Here is a 17,065-nt window from a genome sequence, read left to right on the forward strand (position 1 = left end):
GGGTGAAAATGGGCCAAAAATCCCCTGGCCAAAAATGGGGTGAAAAACGGGCTGGAAATGGGCTGAAAACAACCCCAAAGCGGACCAAAAATGGCCCGAAAATGGCCAGCAGAGTGCTGCAGGAGGCCATGGAAAGTTAAAATGAGGTGCAGGGGGGGGGGGACTATGCACAGACCCCCTCCCCCACACTCCGTTTTGGCTGCCAGGATGCTGCAGGAGGCATCTGTCCCCACGCCACCCCAGCCAGCCCGCGAGGAGAACTATAATGCTGATCCGGCCTTCAAAGAAATCCAGTTTGACACCCCTGATCTAGAGGAAAAAAATTAACATTCACTGCACACAAGTTATAATGTATCACCAATCTGTGATATTAAAGGACTGTGCAAGAACAGGTTTTATAGATCAAATTTCTACTCTGTCCTCAAAGTCCAGAATTTTGCCTGAACCTGATAAAAGAGATGATCAAAGATGCTTTAGGCATTGAGCCATCCAAGTTAATATGACTTAACCTAGCACTATAATTTTATATGCTACAGTTGCCTGCAGAAAGTTAGACTACCTTAATGAATAGTGGAAAAGGATTGTGCTTACATTACACTAGGTCTCTTGCGTTTCTGTTGAATTGTTTTAGCAAAAATCTTTTGGAGCAAGTGCTATTTGATGCATAGTGATGAAATTATAACAGGTCTCCGTCTAGACTTGTAGACATGACAGTTGGAAGTAGACAGCAAGTATGACACAATATATTTGTATGAAATTATTATGTTTGTGGTTTGACCGTTCCTAGACCTTTTATTTTACAAAATCAGCTTGGGAAAAAAATGCAAGATAAAAATTTGGAAAGAAAATTCGTTATTATACAAGGAAGGAATTATTATACAAGGGAAGAAAGCTTTTTCTGGCAGAAATTGAAAAAGGAAGTAACTAAGGATTTGTGAATGAATAGAAACTGGACTGGACTTATTGGATTTAATGGATTAAAAAAGAAAAAATAAGAGGTATCTGGATTTTTCCTTTTTTTTTTTTTGACTTTTTCATTTTCCTGTGTTTAATTACAAACTTTGAAGAACTTTAAATAATAAGGGACAGTTACAGCAAAGAGAAGAGAGAAAGGTGAAAGAGGAAATAGAAGACAGAGGGAGAAAGAGGACTATATGGGAATAGAAAGATAAAGTATGTGAATAGAAAGGATGGGAATAGAAAGATAAAGATACTGTGTTTATAGTCAGAAAGTGGAACACTGAGAACTTTACTGTTTAAAACGGTATAACTCTTGGAAACTCAAAGAAATAAACTAGATACAAGGAAACAGAAGATTAAACTCCCTTTCTCCTGGACTGCTTTGTTTTTTTTTTCCTTGAAGAACACCTGCAAGTTTGCACTGTGGAAATTATTGTTAGAAAATTAATTGATGGTTGGACCTAACGTGGACTATAATTGGATAATCGAATTTTTATTTTTTTTACTTACATTTTTGTTTTATTTTTTCTCATTGCAGTACTATTATACATTATTTTTCTGGTTAACACTCATATCTCCTTTTTCAATCCTCCTTTTTAAATTTTTTAAATTCTTTCCTATTTTATTTTTTTCTTTTTCTCCTTTTTTGTGATAATGCTTCTTTTTGTGTGTGTGTGTATTTTTGAGTTTACCATAAACACAACTTGGATTAGGGTACAGAAGAACCTGAAGAAAGGAATTTGGGAGAGGCCATAATAACCTCTCTTTGGATTATAATTGTTTTTATTTTTGCCAGATTACTACAAAAAGGATTATAAAGATATAACAATTTAAATATTTTATAACAAAGAAAACAACATCTGTGCCATTTTCTGCTTCCTCCTAAGCTGCTTCCAGCCCTGCAGGACAAAGATCCATGGATTCTATGTTACTACAAGAGAAGGTGGCCTCAATGCAAGCGGAGATCAAAATGATTCTACAAGGTCTCCAAGAACAAATAGGGAGAGTGGAAGAGAAAGTACGAAATGTAGAAGAAAAGATAGAGAATGTCCAACAATTGATGATGAAAAACAAACAATATATGAAAAATATAGCAGAGAGAGCAGATATAACCGAAAGAAAGAGTAGGAGATACGGATTATAGATTGATGTTAGCTGATCAAAATAAGGAGAGAACAATTATCTCATTGGAAATGGACCACACTGACTATTATTTAAGGTTTCAAAATATAGAGGAAGAAAAGGGGAAAAACCTAGCAGAAATAATGGCAGATTTGTTGGCAAAGCATTCGCAGGTGACTAAAGAAAAAGCAATGGCTAATATCGAAGAACTATTTAGAGTCCAGACCAGATATGCATTGAGAAATAAGTTACCAAGAGAGGTACATGTGGGATTCACAAAGAAAGCTATAAGAACAGAAATTTTACAGAAAGCAAGAGATGACCCACTGAAGTATAAAGAGAAAGAAATAACAGTTTTGAAGCAAATTCCAAGAAGAATTCGAGACTTAAGAGAGGGAATACCAATTTGTGACAAAGTGCTTAATTAAAAGAGGGATTAATTTCAGATGGCTGATACCAGAGGGAATAATGGTGACATAGCAGGAACAGAGACATAGTTTAGATTCTATAGAGAAAGTGGAACAATTTTATGACCATTATTTTAGAGAGCAAGAGGGAGAGAGAACAAGGGAAATAGAAGAAATTAGACACCTGGAAGAAGCTGCAGGAGAAGAGGGATGGACGATAAAGAGGAGAGGAAAGAGAAAAAGAAGAAAGAGCGACAAGAGAAATAAAACCAAAGAAAGCAAGAGAGATAAGAACTACAAGAGTAACAAAAAATAATGATGAATTGCAAACAGACATTATTAGTGGCAATATATGAATCAAATGAGGAATCAAGAAGAATTTTATGATAAACTACATAAGAAAATAATGGAATTGGAGTATGAAAGTACATGCATCCTAGGAGACTTTAATGCAATTGAGGACATGGAAATGGACTATAAAACACAAATGATAAACAAACAAACAAATTAAAAACCCCTGAGAAACATTACCAAAACCCGTCAGGATGACGAAAGAGTTAGCAATCCAAGACACATAGTGAGAAATACATCCAAAAAACAACCAATATACATTTTATTCAAACAGACATTTGTCTTGTTCCAGGAATGATATGATGTGGGCATCAACAGATTTAATTTCTAATATAGAAGAAATAAGTATTGAAACATATACCAAGGCAGACCATAATCTGATAAAAGTAACATGGAAGAGACATAAAAAGAGGTCAAGATGGACAATGAAAAATTTAATATTGAAAGAAAAGGAATTTACTAGATATATGGAAAAAGAATTGAAATTCTTTTTTAATGAAAACAGAAGAGAAGAAACCTAATTACAAAATGTATGGGACACAGCAAAGGCTTATATCAGAGGACTAACTATAACATGTGGGAAAGAGAAACAGAAAAAGGAGACAGGCACAAAAGACATTAGAAGACAGATATAAAAAACTGGAAAAAGAACTGCAAAGAAACCCACAAAGAAAGGCCATACAAAATAAGATGAATTTAATAAACCATAAAATGGAACTAGCAGGCAAAGAATAATTAGCACAAAAAATAAAAAGATCCGAACAAAATTTATTTGAAAATGCAAATTCACCAGGAAGATGGTTAGCATATAGACTGAAAAAAAAGAGAAGGAGCAGAAATGGATTTCTCAATTAACAGACAATAAAGGAAACCTTTGCTACAGAAATGAAGACAAAAAAAGAAATAGTTCAAAAATACTATGGGAAATTATATGAACAAGAGCAAGTTGGAGAAGGAAAAATTAAAGAATACCTACAAAAAAGCCGAATTATTTAAAATACCAGAAGAAATTAAGACAATTCTAGAGGAAAGAATTACAATGATGGAATTAACAGAAGCAATAAAAAGACAAAACAATGGGAAAGCACCAGGGCCAGATGGTTTACCTGCAGAACTGTATAAAACCTTGCAGGATTCTCTGAGTAACATAATGCTGGAAGTGTTAAATGATGTACTGATGGAGGCAAAAATACCCAATTCATGGATGGAAGCTTACATCATACCAAAAGAAGATTCTGACCTACAACAGATTAAAAATTATAGACCAATATCATTGCTGAATTTGGATTACAAAATATTTGCTTCAATAAAGGCAGAGAGACTAAAGAGATCTTTAAATCAATTTATACACTCAGACCAAAATGGTTTTTTACCTACGAGAGAAATAAAAGACAATATGAGAACAATCTTGAACACTGGAATGTTTTGAAGCGCATCCAGAAAAACATGGTGTTGATTTTCTTAGATGCACAGAAGGCATTTGACAACGTGAACTGGCAGTTTATGTTGACACAAATGGAAGAAATGGATTTCGGGGAAAGGTTTATTAAAATGATTAAGACAGAGGTCGGAGAGATCCCAAGAGAATATCAACACCTTGCAAGACTGAATGTGACATCCTACCTCCCCACCATGAGACGGACTGTGTCATAGGAATGATTCCTGGGGCAAAACTACCAAAATCCAAAATGCACGCCATGACGCCCCAGGAACTGCAAGAAATGCACAAATATATTGGCCAGAACTTAGCAAGAGGGTTCATTGAGCCAGCCAAACCATGAGTTGCAGTCCCAGTTCTGTTCAAAGAAAAAGATAAAGATGGAACTATGATATTATGCGTGGACTTTAGAGCGATCAATGGACTGTGCGTACACAATATATACCTCCTCCCACTCATGAAGGACACGCTATCCCATCTGGCCAAAGGGAAGGTCTTTACTAAATTAGATCTCAGAGAAGCATACTATAGAGTCCGCATCAGGAAGGGAGATGAATGGAAAACAGCATTCAACTGCTCCCTAGGGAGCTTCCAATTCAAGGTCATGCCTTTTGGACTATAGGGGGGCCCAGCAGTGTTCATGCAGTTAATAAATGAGGTGCTACACAAACATCTTTATAAGGGGGTTCTTGTCTACCTGGGTGACATTCTCATCTACACTGAGACAATGGACGACCACATACCCCTAGTCCGCCAGGTACTAGAAAAAATCTAGCAGCAAACCTGTATGTCAAGCTGTCAAAATGCAAACTTCACTGTGCACAGTTGGACTATTTGGGCTACCGAGCCTCCAATGAGGGCATAGAGATGGACCCAGCCAAAGTACAAGCCATTCTGGGCTGGCAGCTCTCTCGTACCTGCAGACAGCTACAAAGTTTCCTGGGATTCACAAACTTCTACTGACAATTCATTTCCTCCTTTGTGAGGATTGCCAAACCCATGTCAGACCTCCTAAAGACAGGGAGTCCAGGAACGAAACACCGCCCGGGACAATCCCTACAGTGGGACCTAACCTGCCAAAAAGCATTTGAAACGCTGAAAGAACTGTTTGCAAAAGAACCAGTACTGAAGCATCCTGAGCCCTAACAACCCTTTGTCATTCAAGCAGACATTCAAGCAGTGATGTGTCAGTGGGAGCAGTGTTACTCCAAAGAAACAACCAAGGAAGCCTACAGCCCTGCTCCTAAACCTCCCACAAGCTCATGGACACAGAGAGATGATGGGCTGCATGGGAAAAAGAGGCTTTCACAGTGAGATGGGCACTGCAAACCTGGCACCACCTGCTGGAAGGGGGGCAGAGATCATTCACAGTCTGGACCAACCATGAAAACCTGGAAGCCCTTAGAACCCCACGAAAACTATCACCCAAACAAGTCCGATGGGCTCAATACTTCAACTGATCTGACTTCGTGCTAAAACACATCCCCGGGGAAGGAACTTTTTTGGCTGATGCCCTCTCCCACATGCCCTAGTACAAATGCAGAAGGGAGGAAGTCTTAAACGCCATCATCCCCCCTGCCCAAATAGCTACCCAAGTAACCACCAAACGACAGCACCATGATCAGCAAGACCAACCTGCAGACGACCAAACTACGAAACTCAAATCTAAACTGCTAGCAGGCCCCTAGTTCCGATACAATCAACACACCTTGACAAAAAGATAATCTGGCATGGAAGGGGACAAAACTCTATGTCCTGGAATCCCTATGCAGCCTAGTTCTTCAGAGAAGCCACGATGGGTTCTTAAAGACTTTACACTTGGCCAGCTCTGGTGGCCTGGCATAAAGAAAGACATAGACAGTTATATGAAAAGTTGCACCATCTGTGCCATGACGAAAAAACAACCAGGAAAATGCCCCAGACTGCTACAAATGGTAGCGTAGCAAACGAGGCCATGGGAGGAGATTGCAATGGACTTCCTAGTGGAGTTGCCAAAAAGTGGAGGAAGCACGGTGATTTGAATTGTAATAGACTTATTTTCCAAACAGGCACATTTCATACCCTGCAGCAGACTACCCTCAGCCTGCCAGTTAGCCAAGCTGTTCCTGAAGCACATCTACAGACTACATGGTGTACCATGGAGAATTATCTCAGACAGAGGGATCCAATTCACAGCCAAATTTTGGAGGGAGTTCCTGCGGTCTATTGGGTTGTCCCAGGGTCTTAGCTCAGCCTTTCATCCAAGCACCAATGGGGGAGCAGAGAGATTGAATGCCGTGGTAGAGCAGTATCTGAGGTGCTATGTGAATTATCAACAGTCCAATTGGGTGGACCTCCTGCCTTTCAGGATGGCCTGCCAGCAGAAATGTATAAAGCATTACAGGACTCTATAAGTGACATATTATTAGAAGTAGTTAATTAAATTTTGATTAAAGCCAAAATACCTAATTCATGGATGGAAGCTTATATTCTTATACCAAAAGATGATAATGATTTACAATAGATTAAGAACAATAAGACAATATTGTTGTTAAACTCGGATTATAAAATATTTGTGACAGTAATGGCTGAAAGACTAAAGAGATACTTAAATCAATTCATAATCCAGATCAAAATGGATTCCTATCTAAGAGACAAATAAGAGATAACATGAGAACAATTTTAAATACATTGGAATAATAAAAGCACACCCAGAGAAGCAGATGGCATTGATATTTCTAGATGCACAGAAGGCTTTTGACAATGTGAACTGGCAATTTATGCTGACACAATGAAGAAAATGGAATTTGGGGAAAGTTTTATTAATGTGATTAAGATTATAAATATTATAAATAATATGCAAAGATATTGGTTAATGGAGAATTGATGCAAAAACATCTTATTGAGAAAGGAACAAGACAAGGGTGTGCTTTATCACCATTGTTGTTTGAATTAACTTTAGAAGTATTATACAGAACTATTAGGGAAGATAAGGAGAGAAAAGGGATGGAAATAAAAAAGGTGTACAAATTACAGGCATTTGCAGATGATTTAGTTTTCATATTAGAATAACTTCTAGGAACAGGACCTAGGCTGATTAACAGAATAGAGTAATATGGGAAAATGGATGAATTAAAAATAAACAGAGGGAAAACTAAGATATTTGTGAAAAACATGATAAAGAAACAAAAAATATTGACAAAGAGTACAGATATTCAGTTTGTAAAGGAAATTAAATACTTAGGAATACAGTTAACAGCAAGATGTGGAACAATTAAAGAAGATATCTATTATAAACTGAAACAGCAGATAAAGACAGAGTTAGAAAAATGGGGCAATATGCAGTTATCATTAAGAGGAAGAATTGAGGTGATTAAGATGAACATATTGCCCAAACTATTGTATTTGTTCCAAACAATTCCGATAAAGTTAGAAAAAATATTTTGAAGAAATCAGCAAAATGATACTGAAATACAGTATATATGGCAAGGGTTTAACAAGAATTAATGTTAAAATGTTACTGGATGCTAGAATTAGAGGAGGATTTGGATTACCTAATTGGGAAATATATTATCAAGCTACGGCTTTAACATGGATGAAATAATGGATAATGTCGAGGAATAAAAGGTTGGAAGGACATGATTTACAAATGGGTTGGCATGCATTTTTGTGGTACAGGAGAAGTAAAACACATGGGTACTTTCAAAGGCATATGGTCAGAGATGCATTGTTACATGTATGGGAAAAAATGAGGGAACAGCACTACATGAAGATACCAGTCTGGTTATCAACAATGGAAGCACTTGTATATTAAAATGTTTGTAAAATGGGAAGTGTTACTAGGTATAAAGATATTTTAAATAACAGGTAACAGATAGATAACAGATAACAGATAATCAGAGTTGGAAGGGACCTTGTAGGTCATCTAGTCCAACCCCCCGCCCAAGCAGGAGACCCTACACCATTTCTGACAAATGGCAGTCTAATCTTTTCTTGAACATCTCAAGTGATGATGCTCCCACAACTTCCAAGGGCAATTTCTGTTGCATTGGTTGATTGTTCTCACTGTCAGAAAGTTTCTCCTTATTTCTAGGTTGAATCTCTCCTTGCTCAGTTTCCAGCCATTATTCCTTGTCTGGCCTACAGGCGGTTTAGAAAATAGCTTGACCCCTTCCTCCTCTCTGTGGCAGCCCCTCAAATATTGGAAGACCTCTATCATGTCTCCCCTGGTCCTTCTCTTCACAAGACTAGCCAGGCCCAGTTCCTGCAACCGTTCATTGTATGTTTTAGCCTCCAGTCCCCTCATCATCCTGGTTGCTCTTCTCTCTACTTTTTCTAGAGTTTCAACATCTTTTTTGTAATGTGCTCAACAAAATTGGATGCAGTACTCTAGGTGTGGTCTTACTAAGGCTTTATAGAGTGGTATTAGTACTTCCTTTGATCTTGATTGTATCCCTCTGTTAATACAACTTTGGATTGCATTAGCTTTTTTGGCTGCTGCTGCATGAATGAAAGGGTGCATGAATAAAAAGGGTGAGCTCAAAACAAGAATTGAATGAACAAGGATAAATTAGTATTTGTATACGCAAATACAATCAAGGTATGAAAAAGATATTAAAGATGAGGGGATTAACAAAAAGTTGACAGAATTGGGTAACATATTAACAGGAACAGAACATAAGTTGATTAAAAAACTATACTGTTATTTATTAGGTGTTAAGTTGGAGGAGGGACAAGTTAAAGAAACAATGATAGCATGGGCACATTTTTTGGATACGCTATAGACTAGATAAATGTCAGAAACTCTGGGATTGAAATTATAAATTAATTTCGGCAGCATATAAAGAAAATTTGTACAAGGTGTTTTATAGATGGCACTTAGCACCAGCAAAATTAGTGAAAATGTTTAAAGATAAATCAACCAAATGCTGGAAGTGTCATTAAACACAACGAACATACTACCGTATGTGGTGGCCTTGCATAGAAGGTAAAAGATATTGGACAAAAATTCACACGGTTGGCAAAAATGACTAAACAACATATAGATTTGAAACCTGAAATATTTTTATTAGGAATCTTATCTGAAGATTACAGTAAAGAAAAAACATTTAATCATACATGTATTAACAGCAGCTAGAATTGTATTTTCTCAGAATTGGAAAAGTGACAAGATACCGATAGAGGGAAAAGTAATTGAAAAAATATTTGAATGTGTAGAAAGGAATAGATTAACATTGGAAATTAAAGAAAAAGAAGAATCTGAATTATTATATGGTATGGGATTTATTTTACAAAGGATTAGAAAGTAAAATAAAATGGATTAGATGTATATATAAAACAATAAAAGAAGATTGTAAATCAGATATATTGGATATTAGTTATATGAAAATGTGATTATTGTTCTGTTATATTAATAAGGAAAGTATTTATTGTAAACTGTAAGCATGTGAATATGTACCTAATCGATGCACGGTTGAAATGGAATGGATTTATTGTATATAAAAATAAAAATAAAAAGATAAAAAAAGATAAACTAGGACTCCTTTCTACAAATGTTCATGGAGGACCTTGTTAGTTAGTTGCATAAATACGGCAGGGGCTCCTTGTAGTCTGAAAGGGAGTACTGGTAGCACCCTAGTGGGGTGTTAAAAGCAGCCTTCCACTCATCCCCTTTCCTAAGGGTGCCATCTTTCTTTTCACGAAACAACACTGGGGCTGCAATTTTTACTTGGGTGGGTTCGATGAGACCCCCTTTTAGATTTTTGTCAATAAACGCTCTGAGTTCATTTAGTTCTCATGGGGACATGCAGTACATTTTTGGTTTTGGAAGTTTAGCTCCCAGCAGGATCTCAATGGCACAATCCGTGGCGCAATGAGGCAGGAATTCATCAGATGCTTCCTAGTTAAATATTTTGGCCAAATCCTGATATTCTTTGGGGATGCTAGTGAGTTCAGCAGGTTGGCTGGCCATGGCTGTTTCGCTGTTCTCTTTTCCTTTCTTCACCCCCTCTGGGATGTTTGTGAATGTTACATGTTTCTGGAATTGTACAGTTGCTCTCTTCCAGTTTATTTTAAGGTTCCATTTCCATAGCCATGTGAGCCCTTCCATTCCCGGGGCTACAATGAACACGAGAGCCTCGCTATGGTCCCCCAGTTTTATTTGTAATGGTTCTGTGTAAAATTGGCTGCCCACCCCCCAACTATAGTACTAATTGGCAGAAACTGATGGGGTTTTTCATTCTCCTTTTCATTCTCCCAATCTCCCTGCTAGGGTTGGGTTGATTAGGCACTGGGTGCACCCCAAATTTTCTCAGGGTGCTGGAGTTTCTTCCTCTGGGTTTGGAGGGGACTGAAACCCCATGGCTTGTCAGCTTCTCAGTGCAGTTTCTTTTCCTCAGGGGTTGGATTTTCCAGGTTTTCCCCCAATGGGCGATCAGACTTAATGGTGGGGGTCTTTGAATGGCACTCCGCTGCACAGTGCCCCTCCTTCCCACACTTAAAGCGGACAGATGGCCTTGGTGCCATGGCGGTTTGGGGTTTGAAAGGGTCTCACTTCCCCATGGGTGGGGATCTTCTCCAAGCCCAGCCTGTGTGATACTGGTTTCAGGTCATGTTGATCTCTGCTACTATGTACCATTCGTGCAGGGCCCCGTGGGCCAGGCAGACAGTATACAGGTCATCGTTAAGTCCATCTTTGAACCAGCAGTTCCTCAATCATCTCTTTCTGATCAGAAGGGGCTTCCAGTTCCATTTTCCATTTGGGTTTTTGACTGCCGCCGGTGAGGGTTACCCCCTTGGCTCTTCCATCCCATCTCTCCCTTTTTCCTACACCTATAGACCATCCGGGCTTCCTGGAACTTTCGAAGACAGATTTGATGTTTTCGATGGGACATACAGAGCCTGTGTCGCGCTGGGTAGTTATCAAGGTTTCTCCCAGCGCTCGGCTTCCCCTTGCTCGCTGCTATATTCAGACATTGTCACAGGGTGGTGCCCTCAGTAGAGTAAAAGTTTGGAAGAAAAAAAAATCTCTCCAGGTTGACCACTATTGCAGACCCTGCTTTATGTAAGGACCAGCCTCTCCCCTCCTTCAAAATATAAGTATGAACTCTTGAAAACTTTGTATTTTGTTAGGGATACACCCTAGCAGAATCTGCACGGCAAGCAGGCAGGCAGGCAAAATGTGTGAGATAAACGTTTTTTGTAGCTTACACTCAGTAAAAACAGATACACTGTGCTAGTTAAATAGTTTATTCCAGTAAGATTTTTTAGCATAATCAAACAGTCCATATATCATACACTAGTTCAGTCCGTCCGGGGATTATTCAGTTGCAAAGTCCAGTGTCGAAAAAGAGAGGTCAGTAAACTTACAAATATCAGTCCAGTAATATATCTCCTCGCAGTAGAGATATGAAGAAGTCAAACCTCCTTTCTTCCTTCGACGTTCAGCAACTCAGCAGTAGGGAACACGCAGTTAGCAAATCATCAGTCCATCAAACCAGCAATCGTCAGCAATCCAGCAGGTTCTCTTGCTCCCTCTTATGGCGGTTCACAACCGCACCCAAAATTACATGCTTTGCAGTTTAAAGTGACACACACTTAAACTTACTATCATAGTTTATATATATTATTTTACCCAAACTACGTTAGGTAACCTTGTTATTCCTAACATATTTCAAAAGGAATCCTTTTATTAAAGAGGGGTAAAATAGGTCAAAATTCAAAGCAGGGTCTGGGGTCCCTCTGGGCGTGCAACTAAGATAAAGGGAATTAGAACCACTCCCAGCAGTCCAATGTGGATTCCACCAATCCCTAGTGTGAACATTATTATCCCACTGTCTCTGAGAGAGCAGGTAAGGAAAGGTTCCCAGGAGTTACCTTCTGGTGCTGCAATCCGCATGGCCCCTTCTCCCCTTAAATCCCTCGAAGAGGTGAGATTTTTCCACAGGTACCTTTGGCGCCAGGCAAGGGTTATAAATTGTGTAAAAGGTTATACAAAGCCAATGTAAGAAATGGAATATTTAGGATACATGGAGAGGAAAAAAAATTAAATGTATCAAGTCCAACCCCGCCCCCCTTTCCTTCCACCGAAGAATGGCAGATACATGGATCTGACAATTTCAGTATATAAATCAGTAATCTCCCAAGGAGAAAACAGATATTCTCAATTTTTTTTATTTTTTTCTTCCAGATAGTACAACTGAAGTTTTTACAGACATCTATGTGACCAGTTTTGGACCAGTTTCAGATACTGACATGGTGAGTATGGTAACTGAAATAATCTCTGAGATATATATAATGATATGGCTGAACTGAAGTAGAAAGAATGTCTACCTACCAGTGCCAGATTTAGGCATAAACTAAACAAGTTATAGTTTAGGACCTCACTGTCAGGATTCTGGCAGTTGCCCTAATTAATTCATGAGCCTCGAGCCAAAATTCAAAACTTATAATGAATTTATTCCCCTTGGCTAGGTGGGATAGCATGTCCTTCATGAGTGGGAGTGGATATAGATCGATAGCCCTAAAATCCGTACATAATCTCATAGTCCCATCTTTTTTTTTCTTTGAACAGGACTGGGTATGCGACCCATGTCTTGGCTGGCTCGATGAACCCTCTTGCTACGTTTTTGTCTATATATTTGTGCATTTCTTGCATTTCCCGGGGCATCGTGGCATACATGTTGAGTTTTGGTAGTTTTGCCCCGGGAATGATTCTATGACACAGTCTGTCTCCCAATGGAGAGATAGGATGTCACACTCACCCTCGCTGAATACTCCAGTGAGGTCCTGATATTCTCTTGGGATCCGTCTAGCCTCTGGGGTTTTGTCGGAGGTGGCTGCCAGTTCTGGTGAACTCTCTGGGAGGGGTCCCTGTGTGGGCAGTGCTTCTATTTGATGTGAGGAAGAGGTTAGGGTCCCTTTGCTATCAATCTTCAGCCACCCCCCTGCCACCAGATGGTCAGGCTTCACTTGTCTAGCCAAGAAAGTCCCAGTATGACCGCATCTGTCATTTTGGGAGCCACTATGAATCATTTTTTTTCCCAGTGGTCTGCTAGCTCTAATCTCACTGGTTTGGTTAAGTGAGTGTCATAGGCTTCTCTCAATAGGGAGTCATCTACCTGTTTGAACCGGAATAGGTTGATCAGGCACCTAGTGCAGCCTGAATCTATTATGGCTTGGAAAGTCCCCTGAATTCCTGTTTTGGGGGCTGTAAGGTATATTGGGAAGACAAAAGGGGGAACCGATTGACTCACCATTGGGTCATTTTCACCCTCATCCTCGCTGTCATAAGAATCTGGTGACTGGTTGCCATTGTCTGGGGTTCCCCCCCCCCCTTCAGATGGGTGGGGAGAGACTTCTTCAGCCTGAAGGGCCTTCTGGGATGCATTGGTGACACGCCTGGGGCCTCGTTCTAGTCATGCCCTGGGTGGTGGTTTCAGCCTAGGTTTTGAATCTGGGGCTAAACATGCCGCTGCCATGTGCCCTACCCCCAACCCAGCATCGGTAGCATTTAACTGGGCTTCATGAGAGGGTTGATTTTGGGACAGGTTGTGGTGCTGCATTGTCCCATTGGCTGGGTGATCTCTGGTCTGGCTGCCCTTTCTCTTTGGTTCCCAATGGCTTCCTCATGTTGCTAGCGCGTAATGCCCCGTCGACTTTTGTGGCTGCTCGGAACCACTCAGTCATTTCGGGATGTCCCAATCAGCAATTACTTTGCTAATTTGCTTGTCCAGGCTGGTTCTGAAAAAATGAACTAGCATCTGCTCAGGCAAAAGGGGTAACTTCCCACTGATTCTCCTGAATTCACGGATGCGTTCCTTGATGGGCCACCCTCCCTGCTTTAGGTTGCTGAGCTCATCTTCTGCTTCTCCCTCTAGCCCCCCTCTGAAATGGTATTCACCATGGCTCGGGGGGGGGGGGTAGAGGTGTCCATAGTGTTCCAGGTAGATCTCAGCTGAATCAAGGAATAAAGCTAGCTGGTCTGGGTCTCCATCAAAATTTGCCCCTGAACCTGGGCGGTTCATTGGACTCTGCTCCTTCCTCTCCCTGTCACCCTCTGTAAGGCTGCACTTGAGGTGGCTGACCTTCCTCCTCAGCTCTAGTTCGCACAGAAGGAAGGGACTGCCTGCTGCGTGAGAGAGGCACTGGCTGCCACTGTGGGCTCTTTTTCCTTCTGGTATGTGGAGAGGGAGGGCTGGGGTCTTGCCTGCTTCTCCCTACTTCAAAAGGCCCTGTAAAACTTCCCCTCTGTTTTGGGTGGCAAGACAGGCCATCATCTCGAATGGTGGCCTGTTCAGATCCCTCCCTCAGCTGCTCTATGGATCTCCCCAGGGATCCCGTCATGAGCTCTGCCTTGTTTCCAGTCCCACAGCCATTCCACTCTTCCCAGCTCACTCAGGGGCCTTCCCCCGCTTTTGGCCTGGGGATAGGGGAGCTCAACTTCCGAAGCTTTGGGGAATTTTTTTTTTCCACCAATACTCATCTGTTTTTCTTTCATTCACTGGATCAGTTTTCTCCGCTTCAGCTGTAATTATGCTGGCAGCTTCTGTTTGCTTCTGGCTGGAGGCCAAGTCTGTTTCTGCTTGGGTTGCCTGGAGCAAGCTTTCTTCTGATAGTCCTCCCTCTGCCATGGCTGTCTTGAGTTTCTCTCCACACATTCCAGATGTCGGGGAGAGATGGGAGAGGCTGGGGGTGATTAATTATGAGAATCGGCTTGCTGTCAGGATTCCGACAGTTGCCCTAATTAAATCATGAGCCTTGAGCCAAACTTCAAAACCTATAATGAATTTATTAGGAGCAAACACGTCGTCAGGACCTGTTTGAAGCTGATTCTGAGACACGTAATTCACTGTCACCTTCGACCCTGGTTTCCCACCACTCCCTTGGGTGCATCATAATTCATATTTTCCAACAAAACACATCTATAGCCAAGAGTCATCAATCATGTTCTCCAATTAGAGATTTGCACGGTAGAAACTCCGGTCGCCTTGTTACAATCTCTGCAAGTTATGAATGTAATGCACTTTCGATTCCAAACCGCTGTGCTTCTCTTTCAAACTTCTTTACCTCCCTCCCTTTTCTGTTGGCAACTATAAAACGGGCATAGAAATGTTTTATGAGTTGACACAAAATTTCAGATTTGGCGGGGGGCACTTTTTAAATTTTTGTGGGGCTTCTATGTGTACTTTAGTTTTCAAATATTGTATATCAAATTTTGTGTAGTTTTAAAATGGTGGCATACACACATGCATGTACGTATACATTTACATATACATACATACATACACACACACACACACACACACACATATTCCTATAGGTTTTAGAAAATTTCAGATGAATTTCAGCATGTGGACCTGATCCTTGTATTAAATCAAAGAAACCAGGAAAGATAACTGGCCAAAAGGCAAATGTTTGAAAGAAATATCTAAAAGGGTTCTAGAATATCTATCTACCTACCTACCTATCTCCCCATCTAAATCTTTCTAAAACCTATTGTCATGGTTCCGAGTAGTTCTCTCAACCAGTTCAAGACTCTTAAGGCCTTGGCTTCCTCTAAAATCCTGTTTATTGGGTACATTGTATCGGCATTGTCAGAGGTGAAACACTGAATAATTCCCATGTTTTTGGTATAATTAAAGAATAGATGCTGTCTGTCATGTCCACATCAGAGCCTGAATCTGGGGGGGAAGACGAGCTTGAACTGGAGCTGACAGAGAGGAAGGAGGCAGCTTCATTGGCTTTGGATGAAAATGGGGAGGAGCTAATTCAGTCAGGCCAGGGCCTTTTAGGATAAGGATGGCTTGTAGGCAGAGAGGAACAGGGGCAGGATGACCAAGAGAGGCTTAGCAGTAAACAAGAGAGACAGAGCTTAGGGGATGATCAGGGACTGCCGCCTCCTGATCCTTGAGCATGGAGAGTGGAGAGAAGGTGAGAACAGCGCAGACTAACCCAGCTACTTGAGAGAGCACCCCGCGCCTCTTCACAAGGCACAGCTGGGGACTGAGACTTAAGGAGATGCTGTGGGGAGGGGCATTTGTTGGGAACAAATGCTGAATTCATGAAATGTTGAGTGCTGACTTTTGAACTTTCCTAAATTCCTTGCATTATTTCTGGATACTTGCCTTGCTCCTTTGATTCCTGGACTCCTCAACTTGCCCTGCTGGATTTCTTGCTTTGCACCCATTGGGCTGGGCTCTTTGGAGTCAGAGGCTGCTTGAGCTGTGTGTGTGTGTGTGTGTGTGTGTGTGTGAGAGAGAGAGAGAGAGAGAGAGAGAGAGAGAGAGAACTTTGCTCTGGGACTTGCCAGAAACTTGGGAGTATTTGGGAACATTTGGAGCAATAAAGGGGCAGGTTGAACTGCCAGAGGTAACTGTGTTACCTCTGTGCCATGCCCCGGATCATCACACTGTCCACTCCTCTTGTATCACAGGTCATATTAGCCAACCAAGCAGGTGATGAACTTCCAAGCACTCCCTCCTGTCATTGCTAGGGCAAGCTGATTTGGCCTTGGTTCTCAGGAGACTTATCGCTGTTATGTCTGGCACATTGGCGGAAAACTGTGAATACCCAGGACTGGACATGGAAGCAACACAGCTGGAATGAAGATTTAACTCCCCTTTGTTGCTGCAACTTTCCCCCCAAAGTCCCACCATTCACTGCAAGTCCAGTGACTGCAACAAAGCTGCAAACGCACTCCTCCAATAGTTCCTAGCTGCTGTTAGTCCAGAATAGCAACATAGTTCTGAGATCAGCTATAGTTCAGGGAATTTGGTTCCAAGGAGTCCTTGTCACAGGAAGAATTCAC

The 17,065-nt window shown here is 40.8% G+C and overlaps 1 protein-coding gene across 1 annotated transcript in view; it reads left to right on the top strand.

Moving 5' to 3' along the window:
• Nucleotides 1–17,065, top strand: part of GABRA2 (gamma-aminobutyric acid type A receptor subunit alpha2) — a 96,415-nt gene that overhangs the window by 19,371 nt on the left and 59,979 nt on the right. Inside the window, exon 3 of the mRNA XM_026700073.2 lies at nucleotides 12,446–12,513. Coding sequence (XP_026555858.2) covers nucleotides 12,446–12,513 — 68 coding nt within the window. The remainder of the gene's footprint in view (nucleotides 1–12,445; nucleotides 12,514–17,065) is intronic.

This window comes from Pseudonaja textilis, chromosome 6 (genome assembly GCF_049901715.1).
Source record: "Pseudonaja textilis isolate UNSWEBS1 chromosome 6, rPseTex1.2, whole genome shotgun sequence".
NCBI classification, from domain to species: Eukaryota; Metazoa; Chordata; class Lepidosauria; order Squamata; family Elapidae; genus Pseudonaja; species Pseudonaja textilis.